The 16,575-nt window shown below is 45.1% G+C and overlaps 1 protein-coding gene across 1 annotated transcript in view; it reads right to left on the bottom strand.

Moving 5' to 3' along the window:
* Window positions 1–16,575, bottom strand: part of LOC119388188 (26S proteasome non-ATPase regulatory subunit 1) — a 61,777-nt gene that overhangs the window by 17,127 nt on the left and 28,075 nt on the right. Inside the window, exons 18-22 of the mRNA XM_037655841.2 lie at window positions 16,400–16,495; window positions 7,932–7,996; window positions 5,222–5,336; window positions 5,015–5,161; window positions 2,819–2,982 (exon numbers count right to left, since the gene is read on the bottom strand). Of these exons, the coding sequence (XP_037511769.1) occupies window positions 2,819–2,982; window positions 5,015–5,161; window positions 5,222–5,336; window positions 7,932–7,996; window positions 16,400–16,495 (587 nt within the window). The remainder of the gene's footprint in view (window positions 1–2,818; window positions 2,983–5,014; window positions 5,162–5,221; window positions 5,337–7,931; window positions 7,997–16,399; window positions 16,496–16,575) is intronic.

Here is a 16,575-nt window from a genome sequence, read left to right as displayed (position 1 = left end):
CATTCCAAAAGAACCAATGGTCATCGCTACATTCCATCAAGTGTTCTTCACGGTCATGTAAACGACAGCATTGTCTTGGCCTCAGATTCAGTTGTGCACCGGGCCGTGGAATTCGCACGGCCGGAAGGCTTGCGCTTGCCTGGTCACCGTGCATCCTTATTTTACTTTAATAGAAGTCCTCATCAATCAGGCAACCGATTCATCAATCAATCAAGCCAGAGTCGTCGATTCGACCCCAGGTGTGATGAATAGAGACCGGATTTAAGGCAAATGCCTATTTTGTTCCTTGTGCTCCGATCGCGCCACTTTGATATATGAGCATGAATTGGAGGTTAAGAAGGGCTTCTATAGTGTTTTTATAGTGCCTATAAATGCCTATTTTTGGCGTTTGTGCCTAAGTGCTTACAAATGCCTATAAATGCCTACTTTCAAAATTGGCGCTTATATTAAAGGCATACTGACACAAAAATCTTGGCCTCGCGTTTTTTTGCTGCAATGTGTTGCTGGGGGCCTGTTAGTCGTAACACGGCACATCATTTGTTGCAGCGTGTGACAGATAATTACAGGCTCCTCATTACCAACCAGTGTCAGTTTTGGTTTCAAAAACGACAAGCTTCCGGGTGTGACTATCACCACCTAGCGGGTGCAGCGCTCGATCACGTCAGCACACAGAACTGTGACGCACTTCTGCGCGGTTTGCATTGTCAACTCGCATTCCGACGCTTGCCGTACGTGCTGTGTGGGAAAGCAGTGTCGCCAAACAAAAAACTTTCAACGCGTGCACCGCGGCCTCGGACTTGCGAGCAGCCGCCGCCGAGAAGTAGGCTGCTGAAGCGAACGCAGAAAAAAAAAAAAAAAAATGCGGCTGTGACGTCATCATAACTTGTTGCAACAAGGTCACGTGAGGGAAGTAGGGGGTCACCGAGGGTCACCTTTGAGGGTGTCAGCAGCGCGAGGGTGTGAATCGCTCATGAAAACTTCAAGATTCATTTAAAATACCTTCCGAGCTATATTCGCTGTTGATATTTTGCAGATGATATACGCATATTCACGGGAATCGATCCCGCAGGCTATCTCGGCCACAAAATTTTGTGTCAGTACCCCTTTAAAGGGACACTAAGGAGAAACAATGAATCGGTTTAGGTCGATAAATGGTGCTCCAAGAACTCTAATGTCGTTAGTTTTGCTATCATAGGTTTATTAATAGAGGAGAAAATCAAGTTCAAAGTCTCATTTCTAAATTTCGCGTCGAAATCTCCCAGCGTGACGTCACGGATTTCACAGTGTATTTATGCCATTTTGGCGCCATTTGCTCAACAGAATTACCTCAAACTTGGCAAGTCTATGGCCCCCTCAGAGGACAATGTACTTCATTTTTACAGATTAGGGACTACGTAGTCACTAGTAGGCGCCGTCAAAACATGTGACGTCACGGTGAATGGTGCGGAAACTTCTAGGTGACGTTGCCACCCACATTTTGTTTTTGCGTGTTTTCTCGTTTACTAAGCGTCTTCCCGGAGCAAGCATGGTGTTTTTGGTATCGTGAAGGAGTACTTTACTAATATTAGAAAAATCATTTTGCTCTTTAGTGTCCCGTCAAAACTATTTAGCCTCAAGTTTCGCTCCCAGGAGCAGTTCGAGACCGTTATTCGTGTTACGGTGCAACATTGACTGTTCGGAACTATTGGGTTCAACTAGTCCTCAAGTTCAACCAACTCCCGGAAACAACTGCTAGCAGCCGTGAAGTGGGATGCGCCGGCGAGCATTCCCCACCGCAGATACATGGCGCAAGCTGTTGGCGAATGCGAGCCCGTGCAGAGCCGTCAGCAGAAAGGAGAGTGAAGAGCGCAAAAAAAGAAAGAAAAATGTGATGTGCATGTGGCTTTTGTTTTTGTAATGTGTTCAGTGCATTAGCGTAGCCAGAAATTTTTTCTGGAAAAGGGGGGGGGGGGGTCAACCATACTTTATGTATGTTCATTCGTGCGTGCGTTTGTATGTGTGAGTGCATATATACACATGCACAAACTGAAAAACTGCATGGGGCAGGGGGGGGGGGAGATGTTGAAACCCCCTCACCCCCCCCCCCTCACCCCTGGCTACGCTAGTGGTTCACTGCCAGGGGAGAAAATGGCTCTACACGATGCGAGCCAGCCAATAGGAGGAATCCCTCCCTTCTGGTCTTTTAGCGATATGGCTATCTGCTTCTCCTCTGCCCATCTCAGCCATGCCGAGAAGACACCCAGGAGTGTTGAATAAACAGTGGACACTTGACTCACCCTGCAGAACACGGGAGGGACCGTGTTCTGCGAACCGTGTGGGACAAAGCACGGCTATGTTCAGCCGTTGGCGCCTTTCTGACATCTTAAGCAATAACATTTTTGTTTTCCTGTTGTAGTAAAGGTCACGCATGTCTTCGTTTGAAATTATTTGCACTTATGTGAAAATTTATTGTGCTTATATTTACGATTTTGGAAGCCTAAAACATTGTTTTGCCTGCCTATTTTGGGTGCCTAAAATGAGCTTTTTTAATGCCTAAAAATATAGCCTCTAGTGATGACCACATTTCAGTAGGAGACATTATGGCTGAGGTTTAGCTGCACGCTGAACTCCAAATGGCCAAATTAATCCAGTTTCCTACTACAGCATGCTTCGCATTCCCATTATGCTTTTGGCTTGTAAAACCTCCAAGATATAATTAATTCCACTTAATCAAATTCACAATGCTTCGCATAAACAGACCAGGAAAGTTCCCTTTTTGCCTAAAGTGACCAGTGACAAAGAAACTGTACTAACATGCCCAAAATGCAAGGGTACTCACCAGAACTGTGTGAAGACGAGCATACCTACAACACCAGCCATGTTCACATGGCCAGTGCGGGAAGTAAGCGCAACAGTGACGTTACGGCCCCCTGCATCCAGAATGCCCTGAGCCAGGATGGCACCCAGCTTAGCCATCACATCGTCATGCTTGTCACTCACAACCTGCATACAAATACACCTACTACAGTACACTGCTGGGAGAATGCACTGAATGGCTACAACAGTAGGGAGACACAGCCCAAGCAGCAATTGATAAGATGAGTCAGTTTGGTAGCAGCATGCAAAACTGATGCCTGTTGGCTTGAAGGCAGGACATGAATGTGCTCACAGTGAGAACTACTAACGCAGCACAATTCTCGGGTCAGGCGGTCCCAGGTGGTCAGAATTGATCTGCGGATCAATTCTCACCACCTGGAATTCTTTAACATGTGCCTAAATATGATTGCATTAATAGTGATCATGGTTTCATCCGCAGTGCTTGCAGCAAACAGTAGCTCCGTTTTGACTATGTGTATGCTTGCCACACACACACACAAGAGCTGTGTGGTTGCCATCCATGACCCTATGTTGACATGACCATAGTTTTGCTCGTACTGGTTGAGCAGTATCGCTATGACTCTGTGCAAGTTGGCTGCTCACATACTTTCATTGCTTGGTGGTCGCCATCCATGATTGCGCCGATACGATTGCAGTTTTCTCCACAGCGGTTGTGGCAAAACGTAGTTTCACTTTGACTGGGTGTGCGTTGGCTGATCGTGTGCTTTCAGAACAGTGTGTTTGTCATCCATGATTGCAACAACAGTCACAATGAGCAGTAGCTTAAATGTGCATTTAGGGCAATGTGCACACAATGCCGCAAATATGGCAAAAGTTCTTCAGGATGAAGAGCTACTGTATTCTACAATAATAGCCCACTCACGCATCAGACCCACCAGATGCATCATGATGGATAGACAATCTGTTGCTGACCACCTCGTTACTTTAGTTGAGGTGGGCAGTCGAAAGCGCATCTCGGATAAAAGACATGGCTCTTTGCAATGTAGATGCACTGCAAAGGAAGCCATGAGCCCTTCTGAAATTGTTGATATGCCACAGAAATTTTGGGGCAATGCTGAGCAAGCACCTCTTGCCTATCCGGTTACACTCGCGAAAACTTTGTTTATGTTCAAGTAACCAGGAAAATTATTTATTTAAAATACCCAGGAATATTATTCTTTGTGAAGAGACCGTTATTGTGTTGTCTTATAGAGACAGCTGACGGGCAATGAAACACATTTCATATGGGGGAAATTTTATTGCAGCGGTGTCCGTTGAAGCAGAATTCGACTGTACCCATTTACACTCATACTCATCCGCACTCACTTGCATTCCTGTCCATGGCCACTCATACCAACCAGCACTCACATGTTCTCGCGTAACTTCAGTTCACACTTTGCGGCACCAGTTCACGATCGTATAACATCCACTTCCACACACATGCTCAGGTGCACTCCCACTACTCATGAGTGGCCAATGTTCATCCACTAAATATGTTTGATTAGCAAAACGTTTTCCTGGGCTAGTTGGGTCATGACTTCTTGAATAAAAATTGTAGCACAATATAACACAAGGACCGACGAGGAATACGCCGCACCAGTCCTGTATTCCTTTTCTGTCCTTGTGTTGTTTTGCGCTACAATTTTTATTCAGGTATGTTTGATTAGTTCATACTCATGTTTACTGGCACTTGCTACGGTTCATATTCACATCCGCTCACACCCATCATCACTCACTAACGCTCTACCTCCCGACTGTGAAATCAGCGTGGACAAGTATCAGTCAGTGTATCCGTGAGTGAACATGCTGACTTATGTTCATTATTGAGATGACCGCTACACACTGGTATTAAAGATGAAAGTGCAATATAGATCATTTGCTGTCCGCAATCACCTACAACAACTGCACATTTTACTACCATTCATGACTCTACAACTTCGATGCTAACGTGCACACGGAAGATGCTTTCAGAACATGCACAGGGAAAATGCAGACATTTGCATGCTATCTCTCACAATGTGCTTAAAATCGCTACATCTGCTCTGCCATTTTCCCAAACAGGAAAATGTTCACATGTCGCATACAGTAGACTGCACGGAGCAGTAAGATGACATCAGCCCATGCTTACATGCCCCTGCAGCCAACAGTAACAAAGTACCTTGTGGTAGAGCTGTCGGAAGTCCTTGACTTTTGGGCAGGTAGCCTCTGTCTGTTGGATGAGGATTAGCGCAGAGGCGATCAGTGCTCCCTGGCGGACATAGTTGACGGGGTCGTTCGTCATTGGCTCCAGTAGGGACAGGGCTTCCTGCAAGGCCTTAACTTTAAACCTTCGCCACTAGAAGTGTCTCAAGAACAAAAACCTCACCTTGTTTCCAGTACCAGCACATGAGATGCCAAGTGCCATGGCTGAGCCATAGCGTACATTGGGGTTGTAGCTCTCAGAGAGAAGTGACACGACACCAGGGCACTGCTCAGGAGTCCTGAAAGCAAAACCAGACTTTTGGCACACCCTCAGACAGTGCAAGCATGCCGAGTAAGCAATTTTCAAAGTAGAAATATCTGCTTTTTAAAGTAAATACTAAATGTTTGTACTGAAGCAGTATTTTAGCTAATAGATGGCTACATCCAGCAAAACCTAGAGCAAAAGCCCTTCAGAATATTGCACCACAACAGCGTGGGTACACATAGAAGTGCATCACTGCTCTCATACCATAGCTAACACTAGACCAACCACTGGTACTGAGTGTGCAGAATATTCTGGAGTGAAAACCACCCTTTCAAGGCTGTTTGCAATGAAATCTGACTATGGTCAGATTCACTACGAGTGAGTAATAGTACTAAGTACCACTGAAGCAATCTTAGCAAGGCCTTAGGGGTGATAATGATATACTAGTTTGTTTACGTTTCTTTTTTTTAAAGCGGTGCGAATAGCAAAATTTTGGGTGCGAAGCGAATTCAAATATTGAAGTATGAGTGCGAATCGAATCGAATATTTTTTGAATATTTCTCGAATACTTTTCTAATAGTTCGAAGCAAAATCACAGAAAAAAAGTTGGGGAGGATTCCTAAGCATATTCTTATGAGATAGCAACATGAAAGCGTTTCTTTTCGCTAGGTTGATGATGCGCTGGCGGGGTGGTGTTTCATAGTTGTCTTATCAAGAATGAGGCAATGTAGAGGCCGAATTGTATTTATGTACATGATTTGGTGCAACCAAAGTGCTGCCGACAGCACTTTACACGTGATAGGCAAACATGCCATTTACTCAGCCTCCCCTCCTCTTTCAACTTCTGTGGAAGCCCAACTGATGTGGCAGGACAAGGGTCTGCTCCCTTCAAGTCCGGAGTTACAAATCTGCCTCGTAGATGTCGATATATAAGAACATCTGAAATTTTGGATGCTAAAAACTTCGGCTTCCGATTTTTCGGACTTCCTGCCCAAATTTTAGGTCCAAAACAGCATTAATTGATCCCCCACCTCCGCCACATTTTTCATCTCCATGTTGGAACCAGTGTTTTCTTGAGTTAATACATTTGCGACCGTAGTGCAGCTTGAAAGGCAGCTTTGCCGCAATACGAGAGTGTAATGAGGTGAAGCATACTAAAAATCTGAAGGGGTCACTTCTAATCGGACGACGGTCTCTTGGCTAAGTTCGATCATAACGAAGCTTGAAAGGCAGCTTTGCCACAATACGAGAGTGTAATGAAGTGAAGCATATTGAAAATCTGAAGGGGTCACTTTCAATCGGACGTTGACTGTATTTGTCTTGGAAAAGTTCGAATTGTTCGAATAGAAAAATTCCAGTGCGAATCGAATCGAATAGCAAACTATTCGAAAAATATTCGAAATTTCGAATATTCACACACCCCTACTTTTTTTAGCAGCCTTCAAAAAGTATACATAAAGCGGATAACGCATGTACCTGGTGGTTGTCACTATGACATAGGTCCTGGCAGGCTGCCTCCGAAATGCTTCAGAGATCATTTCAAGTAGTAGCGAAGTGTTCTAGGTCATGTCCTTGTCATGCATCACTTCTGGCGAGTGGTAAAGGCAGCAGACTTTTATATTATTTTTTCAGTTTTGGTATCAAAAACGGATATTTATGCGAGCTTTTCGTGATGCTTCTGCTCATATTTCAAACGTACCATTTAACATGGAGGTCCCTTATATACACCATCTGAAACTAGGGTTTCATACCATCTGAAATTTTGTTGCAGCTGGCCTTGTTTAGGTTAGTCTCTCCAAAAGGGTGACGACATGGCATAGCTATCAACACACTGGTAGCATGCCACAGAGCTGACTGAGCTTTTGCTCTGCCCTACTGCTCATGCCAATTGAGGCACTGTCATCAGTAAACAACAACTGGACCAAACTATGTGTGCATTCTTGACTTGTGACCGCCTATTTGCAACCGTGTCCTGCAGCTGACGGGTGCCCACAATTATGATGTTGGTCTCTGTAGATAGAGAATGTAGCAAGCTTGAGTGTTTCGAAGCTAATAAATTCTAAAGGAACATAGGTTATAGAGAAAAAACTTTTGTTAAAATAGAGACATCACGTTATCAGCAAGTATACAATCTTGTGCGCCGATTACGAATGTGCAATTACTCATTTTCTTAGGTAAAAAAAAGGCTTTTTGGGCTATATGTACTTTTTGCATGTGGGTTGAAAGAAACGTACTGCAGAACGAGAGCTGAAATTAAGCAGGTATATAATGAAGGGACAAGGGGGCAGCGCTAGGACGAACACAAAGGACGAGATGAAGATAAGACTGTCCCCTTGTCCCTTCATTATGAACCCAAACCAACCCGCCCACCTATCTGTGATCCTGTTAAGCAGGTATATTTCTTAATGCCAAAATGGTGCAACATTGAATCTCAATGCTTGAATCTACATTTCAGATAATTTCGATAACGTTTCAAAATGTTGCTACGTCCTAGAACATCATATAGTGGTTTTACTATAGAGAGAAAATGAATGAGTGGCAGAGAGACATTGTGAAATATCGCAACTGCATGCATATCACAAGGCACAGCTATCTATCTACACCAATGTAGGGAGTACTGCAGCCTCACCTGAATAAGATGAATCCAAGAGCTTCTACAGCTGCACGCCTCACGTCATCATTCACGTCACTCACCTGCACCAGGTAGCACGACACTGTTCAAAATCATGAAAATGCTCGGGCAAACAATTTCCTACTAAAATTACTGCAGCAAAAAGTGGCCTGCTACTGCAGGAATCACAGGTAATACATTAACCTTTCCACAATATGGCGTAGATTCATCGTACTGCAGGTTAGTTTTTGTTATTCCAACTGTTTCGAGCAATGATCTCTCTTACGAGCAGCTAAGTGTCTCATAGTTATTTCATTTATAGTTATTTCATTTATTTGCATAACTTTCAGTGGGTAGATAAACCACAGAACTTACAAGGTAATGTGTTGCTAAACCTGGGGTTGGTATTCTGCAAGTGTCCACTAAATCGACCGTCTATTTCAGCATGCTCTGATTGGCTAAGTCATGAGAGCGAGCCGGCACCAATAGCGAACCCCGGCTTCGATCTCTATCCAATTAGTGCACGCTGAAACGGACAGTCCACTTAGTGGACATTTGTAGGATACCACCAATAGATGACACTGTGCAACTTGACACGTGTAATCGTTTCTGATTTACTGTAAACAATCAATTTTGCTTGCAGCATTTCGGAAGCGATTGAGTGACTGATATTAATACAAAGCTGAAGACTAACTGCTGACACGTGGTTAATCTGCATGGAACATAAAAATGTGTAAAACATAAGCTCACAGTGACAAGATTGCATACTGGTTATACTACCCATCATTCCCATGCTAGATGGTGACATTAATGCAAGATTTTGTTTAATGAGCTAAACTACTAAATTCATGTGCCTAGAGGATGGCCTGTTTGAGAGTGGCATGGCCTTTGCCATCAGATGCATTCTCCGTGGCACTGCAAGATTTTTCTTGATTCATGTGCCCGCAATGCCAATTGCCTTTCCCACTGCCTTTAATAGAAGTTTACTTGCGTTACTGAATAGCTAAAGCTGCACTTTTTGAGAAAAAACCTGAAAAATGATCGCCAATTTCCTTCATAAAGAGAAAGTAATGTTTCCAGAGGTGCTCCCGCTTCTTTCTCTTTCATCATGACACAGTAAGATCTCGTTACGAGAGACACCAAAGGGACCCAGGAAACACGTCTCTTGTAATAAAAAATTCTAAAAACACTACAATGGCATCAAAGTGTGCAAACACATCTGTCATAAATTGCTCACAATGGCTTAAAGAAGTCATTCATAGCATAGCTTGTTTTTTAGTGACTGCAAATAGTGTTAAAAGACAGGGCATTCAAACATGGACACAGGAGAGAAGTGAAGACACCACAAACGCCAGCAATTGTGGTGTCTTCACTTCTCCCATGCATCCGTGTTTGCACGCCCTGTCTTTGAACACGAATACATACCAACTAGCTCAGCCCTCTGTTATTCTAAAATGGTATTAGCTTCCTTCGCAACTTCTGGAGGTAAAATGCCTCACTTTTCAAGTGTTAGTGTTGCTCACAACACCTTTGAACTGCCCTTAGATGCTACTGGCATACGAAGTGACCATGGATGCTGCAAATTGCAGCAATGGAAATCCAACTCTTCGGTATTGTGCTGCAAAGTTAGTGCAGCATACCTGCCAAGTTTGGAGAAACAGAATCCGGGAGATGTACTCAACGCGTGGCGGGGGGGGGGGGTACTGCGATAGCAATTATATGGACACTGTCAGCGGGATTTTGCGGTCGCCGCAGATCTGTAGAGTCCAAAACGATAACATCGCTTACGCATCGTCTGTTTCCCGTGCGAGCAAATGCGCGCTAGCGCTAGGGACGAACACGGTTGAAGCAGAGATGAAACGACCCGGCCGTCACCGACGCGCGAAGGGCACATGCGATAACATCGCTCCGCGTGCGAGGCCTGTCGTCGCTTGCTTGCCAGTTATTTCGTCGGGCAAGGGACCATAAGGGGCGCCGTTGAGACGGGGACGGTCGCAAGCGCTGGTGAACACGCTATCTCGACAGACATCGGTAACGGCTACCCTTTCAAATGCTGGGCTCTCCACCTAAAGCAGCAGTGACACAAAATTTTGAAGGCGAGATAACTTGAGGGATAGATTTGTGTGTACACAAACGCAACATCTACAAAATATTAACGGCTCATATAACCTATAACACATTTAGGATCAATTTTTAAATTGCGTGTAGCGCATCTGTACGCGAAACGTCCCACCTCGCGTCACCGTGACGCACAGGGCGCGCAATGCACTGGACGCGCGGGGCAAAACTGGATTTCCGGGAGATTTTCCTATGACCCGTACAACCGGGAGAAACGTTCAAAATCCGGGAGACTCCCGGGTAATCCGGGAGACTTGGCAGGTATGGTGCAGGAAAGCTAGAGCACTGCACGGGCTCGGGCCTGAAGCTCCGGGCTTAGGGCCGGGCTCGGGTTTGAGGTCGCGGGCTCGGGTCGGGCCGGGCTTGGACTTTGCTGGGATCTTAAATGAACACTATAGTGAAGCACTGATTCGGTTTAGACTGATAAATTGACGTCTAAGAACTCGAATCTCATACATTTCACCATGGTAATTTTATTATCAGACGAGAAAATCAAGGTCAAAATTCTATTTTTTTAAAATTTCGCGCCGAAATATCCGAGCCTGACACGACGGATTTCAAACTGTATTTGTCGTATTTGGGGACATTGGCTCTATAAAATTTGCTGAAACTTGGTATGTTAAGTCTATGGCCCCCTCAGAGGTCAACGTACTTCATTTTTAGTGATTAGGAACTACGTAGACCCCATTAGACGCCGTCAGAATATAAGATGTCACGATGTCTGCTACGCGAACTTAAAGCGGGCGTCGCCACCCGCATTTACCTTTTTGCGCGTTTTCTCACCAAGACTCTTGTCCCGGCGAACGTGGTGATTTAGGAATTGCTAAAGAGTAATTTACTGATAATAGAGAAATTGTTTTTCTTTCTAGTGCCCCTTCATATTTGTTCCACATACGTTGTGCATACGTACATATATGTTTGACATTTTCTCTCGAAAAAAACGTTTTTTATGTGGGGCAAGCTGTTTAGAGAAATTTTATAAGAGACAAGTACTGAACTTCTTTTGCTCCTTGCATATGGGGCTACTTGATTTATCTTAAACGGGCGAGCTAAAAGAAGATATACCAGGCGCTTATATAATTAGCATGTCGTTATTCCGTGCTTTATTTGCATTCGTTATGATTTTATATCCCAAATGTTATTCTGTAATCACAGTAATAAATGTGATATAATAAATATACACGTGTAACTTATCGCAAAAGCGATTATAGAGCCCCATAGCGAGGAAACGTTTTTGAAGTTTCCAGCCCTCCACTAAAACGAAAGGACTGCACACAATCTCGTTACATAGAATTCCTATACAGAGACATTCTTTTTCCGCAGCTTCGTCACGGCCCCGAGTGGTCATGTGACGCGATATGGACGTGCACAGCCTGCTTGGTGTGCCCAATTTGTTAATATTTGCACTTTCGCCTTTTTTCTCTATATCACGTGTCTCAAACCCACCTCAGTTAATGGGCCGCATTCACGAAAATTTACTCCGGCAAGGGCCAGGACAGTAACGCAGCTTAAAAGCGCGGGGGAGGGGGGGGGGGCGTTAGAGGAGCTAGGTCGTACCAAATCTCAGCTAACGTTGCCATTTAAAAGAAGAGCTTTCCCATATGTCACATATAGGTCGTTTGAAGGGTATTTGGCGGCAGAATTCCAACAACATATCAATACCTATCTTCAACATGACTAAAATCAGGACGCCGATATTGAAATATAGAGTTTTGTTTCACGGTTAGGTATCAACACATGGTGGCCGCAGGGGATGCCTCACGACAGAAAAGCTTCAGACTTCTCATGGCTGTGTAGCTTAAATACATACTCATAAAGAAAATGAAAAATTCGGACGAAGACAGTCATGTGCGGGCCGCGGGCCTTTAGGGACAGGCCCACGGGGCGCGTGTTTGGGTCCTCTGCGCTATACAGGTATAGTGTGAGAACTATATGACACTGCCACAACACCGTTGGAATGTGCAGGAATGGCATAGGTTCAAACAGCATAAGGCGTGAGGCGAAATGTATTCGCGTGACGAAATATCAGGCTTGAAAAAAAGACAATTACGAATTCCGTGCCGGGTGATGTCCCTTCACCTCGAACCATAGGCATCCAATGAGTAAGCGTCGAGAAGCTGACTCGCGCCTTTATTACCAGACTGTAACGAACACCAAAAATAGATCGAAATAGCTTCGTCCACCTCTTGCCAGTCCTACCCGCGTAGTGCAGTGGTCACCTTCTACCAGTACAACATCGTTAGGAAGGCATAGAGTATTATGATACGGAAGAAAAGAAGAGCGCAGTGCAAGCCGTGCATAACATACACTGCTGAAAACTTCAAGCAGAGGCGCTCAAAGAGGAGTATTATAAGTGATACTGAAGAGTGTGACGATGTTCGGGAACGATAGAAATGAAGGGATAAGCTGCACAGCTACATTCATTCTGCAGATGTCCACAAAGACATCCTAAATTTGCTCCAGTGGTGGAAGTTAAGAACGACTGCCGACGCCTTCACATTTCGCAAGGCGGATGTGCATCCCTGCGGCTAGCGCATGCAGTGCGAGAAACTTTAGCGCGACAGGATATGTGATACAACAATGGATGGCGTGCTTAAAGCCGGAATCTCTAGATAGTTTGATTTTTTGAACAATAACACGTGAAGAAATAAACTATAAAATATGCCACAAAAGACTTGTGGACTCTATATAGCCCTGGTGATATATGAAATACATATGATATATGAAAAGAATGCTACCACAAATATTTTTTCGCCCTTTCGGCTGCCTATACGTATTTCTAAAAGTACACGTGGTGCACATGGTTTGTTCTTTTTATCTAGATTAGTGTACATACAGCAAGGTGATAAACTTGGCTTTCTTCCTCCATCTTGCTGTGACAAGGTGCTGCCATGCTGAAGACAGGTGTTACATATCAGAAAGGGTGCTCGATTGGCTTTGTCGTTAGAGCATGTTTTATGTTTCAGTAAAGAGCGCAATAAGGTGTTGTGTTCTCTGTCTCCTCTCTTTTTATTGCAATTCTTATCGAAACTGAACTCATGCTGCAAATCACTTTCCGTGCTACAATATCTGCTACAAAACGCTCTTGATGATCCGTATTGCATTAGCAAGAAAAAAAAAAAGTTATAGTATACCATTGCCGAACAAACGTTCATTGTACCCAGTATTTCCACTCAACTCTTTCCACCGTGAGTCCCTTTTTACACGAAATTACCGTAGGTTAAAGTAGAATTGTTAGCGAAATATTCGCCAACAAAGAGTAGATATTTGCTACTTAAAACACCTTGCTGTAGATTCTACGTCCTGGCAACACCACCTATATTATTGGCTCTCGGGCCTCTGTCGGGCCTGATCTGCCGTCGGGCCGGGCCGGGCCGGGTAGGCGAAATTTTTTCTCGGGTTCGGGCCGGGCTCGGGTCGCGTATTGAATCACCGGGCCGGGCTCGGGCGGGTAAACTTGAACGAGGTCCGGGCCCGGGCCGGGCCCGGGCCGAAAATCACGGCCCGTGCAGTGCTCTAAGGAAAGCGACAGTAGCTATAAAAGCATAATGACAAAAAGTTCGGTGCAATTTGTAGTCTGCACCATGCAATGAATGACATCTAGCTGCGGAACAGAACAGAATCGATCCAAAGGAATGAAAACTGCAGTGCACAGTGGTTGTTAATATGATGTCAGTAGTGTTCTGTGAGTGTTTCTGGGTTGTCTCTTCTAAATAGTGAATAATTTACTCTGGGGACCGAAAAAAGTTGTTCTTAGCAACCGAGTCTCTCTTGTTACCATGAATGAAGGAAGAGAATTTTGAGGGCTAATTTCATTGTATGACACAACCTTATTGAAAGTCAGCAGATAGTGAAGCCAAGGAAGGTATACGGGACGTTAATTGTACTGCTTTAAGTGTATTGTAGTAATTCTGATATAGATGTGAAGAAAGTAAAGTGGACGAAAAGACAATTTGCCGCCAGCAGGGACCAAACTTGCAACCTTCGGATTATGCGCCCGATGCTCTTACCAACTGAGCTAAGGCGGCGGTCGTCCTCGCGTCCACATTATCGGGTAGTTACGTGCATGAAACCTGGGAGTGTTAGTCAGCACCGCTCGTTGCCATGACGGCGAGTGTGGCGAGCGCCCATTCATAGCGGAGCGCGCATGTCAAGCAGCCAAAGTAAAGGGGGCAAAGGCTTCTCCGTCGGCCACGCAACCGTTCCCCCTCCTCACACCACGCACCCGCACCGGGCTGCTGCCTCCTACCGCCATCCCCTTTTCTTTTTAAGACGATAGTCTTTCTTGGGGAACTTAAACGCAGAAATTTTGGTCTGTCTTTCTGTTTGTCGGCACGTCACTCGATTCAGCCACCCGGCCAAAGTTGAACCACTTGCCCAAGGGCCAGCCATCTTGAATGGCTGACTAGGTTCATACTTGTGTACATTGTCGATCAAAAAGCAAACATTACGCATATCTGAGGCACAACATCACTAGGTAAGCATTAGGTGGCGTGTTCCTTTAATAGAAAATACATAGATACGTAATTCTAGAGACCCTAGTTTCTTAAGCTGCGCTGAAACTTGCCTTCTTCCGTGCCCTCTGCAAAAGCTCATTGTTGTGTTTCGGTTTCGGTTCTGTATTGCACTGTACGAATGCCATGGGGCGCCACTCTGGCATTCCTGTTTTACCCAGGCGGCGTGTAAATAAAAGAGTGTGTGGAGAGTACTCGTTGAGTGCAGACATTTCTTCTGCTTCGGCGCTTCACGCCAAACCGCGTGTTCGGGCTGGCTGGCGTCCCCGCCGGTCGCGTTGGTCACCGCCGGTCTTTGCCTGCTGCTGCGCCGGGACTACCAGCCCGCAACACAGCACTCATGTTTCCCGACGTATTGCCAGATGGCGTACATATCTCACGCAGCGCCTCTTCTATCGTCTTTAGACGACATTTGCAGCGAAGCACGCAGATACGCGGCCAATTCCTTTTTTCTCCCCCCGCTCCTTGTTCGTTCGTTCAACGTCCCCTCCTCCTTTGTAACGCCATCGCCACTCTCTCCCCCACCGGTGCGCTCTCTCCCCCACCGCTGAGAAGCACGCTCGCTCCCTCGCATCTCTGAGAACGTTCCGGCAGCCGCATTATAACCGGTCTTTCATCTCGGGGGACTGCACAATAAGCGGTATGTGTATGCATGGAGTTCTAGGGGAGGGCAAACGGGAGTCCAAAAAAAACCGCATTATAGCCGGTACTGCACTGTAAGCGGTTACGTTATAAGTGGTCTGAGCTGTATTTCCTTGGTTTAATTGCCTGTTGGTTTTATCTGGTTATGTCTTATAAGTTACAACTGAGTGTCTCTTGTAACGAGATTTTGCTGTATATATATGTCTTTCTGTTCATTAACCTCATTAGATTGAATTTGGTTTAATTCAAGCTGGATGGTCATCTTGTGAAGTCAAAATGACCCTTTTGAGCGTCGAATTTTTTTCTAAGAAAGCTTTCCCAGATGCCAAAATCACTTTATTGCAGATTCTGAGTGTACAAAATGTGTAAAGTCGGGATAAAATTGTAAAAAAAAAAGTCAGGAAAAGTATTTTTGTGCCTGCAGGGCTAAGAACTGTAGAATGTTCTATAGTATTTCAGAGTGTGATTATTCCTTGAAACACAGACCTACGCTTCGGTGTCAAGAGAACAGGCAGTGCGTTTGGCTATATCGCCGCTTTGGTGTGCATTGAACAACTTGAAGGAAGCTCAGTAAACAAGGAGAACGAGAATACCTCGTGAGCGTCGGTGATAAACTAGCTAAGAGCAGCACCAATAAAGATGGAAATCAACTTCTGCCGCCCCTGCAAGGGAGTGCCACGAAAGATAAAAATCGAGTTCCACACGCCTCCGCTGCAATCACGCAGTGAAAGCAAAACCATGAAAGGGCGTTGTTGCAGATTGTGTGCCACACCGGATCCAGAAATCAGTTCTGTTCATCTTTGCAAGAAGGCAACGCAAACAAATTTCAACAAGTGCAAACGCTTCTTGTAAGCCCTAGAGGGTGGCAGCACCTCCCAGTGAGTGTGCACTGTCATTATAGCACGAAATTTCAAACAGAAGGCCGAACCCGTACCGTTACTTTGGCAAAGACCTTGCGGGACGGAAAACCACCACCATACATGCACAGCAAAAATCCTCAAAGGGTTGTTAATGAGCTTTCACTGTGCAAGAAAAGAAAGGTGCCATGTACACTCTAAGGCAAACGAGGGAAGGGAAATGTCTATGGCTCTAAACAAATGGACACGTACAAGCTCAGCCCACGAGTACCTACCATGGGTAATTTCGGAGAATAACATTTCATAGATATGCCTGCACAAAAGTAACAAAAACAGTGCACGCAACACAACTCACCGCAACGTGCAGAAGCCTTCGTACAGCAGCATTGTTTCCAGATCCACAATAGGCCATGGCAATGGCGTGCATGGCTGAACGACGTAGCAGTGCGTCCTGTATGACAAGCAACCATCGCACATCACTAATGAGGCACTGACTTCGCTAGTTTTTGAAAGCACTAAGGTAGTCACAAA

Source organism: Rhipicephalus sanguineus, chromosome 3 (genome assembly GCF_013339695.2).
Source record: "Rhipicephalus sanguineus isolate Rsan-2018 chromosome 3, BIME_Rsan_1.4, whole genome shotgun sequence".
Taxonomy (NCBI): Eukaryota; Metazoa; Arthropoda; class Arachnida; order Ixodida; family Ixodidae; genus Rhipicephalus; species Rhipicephalus sanguineus.
Note: the sequence above shows the minus strand (reverse complement) of the source record. Positions and strands in the feature narration are given on the sequence as shown.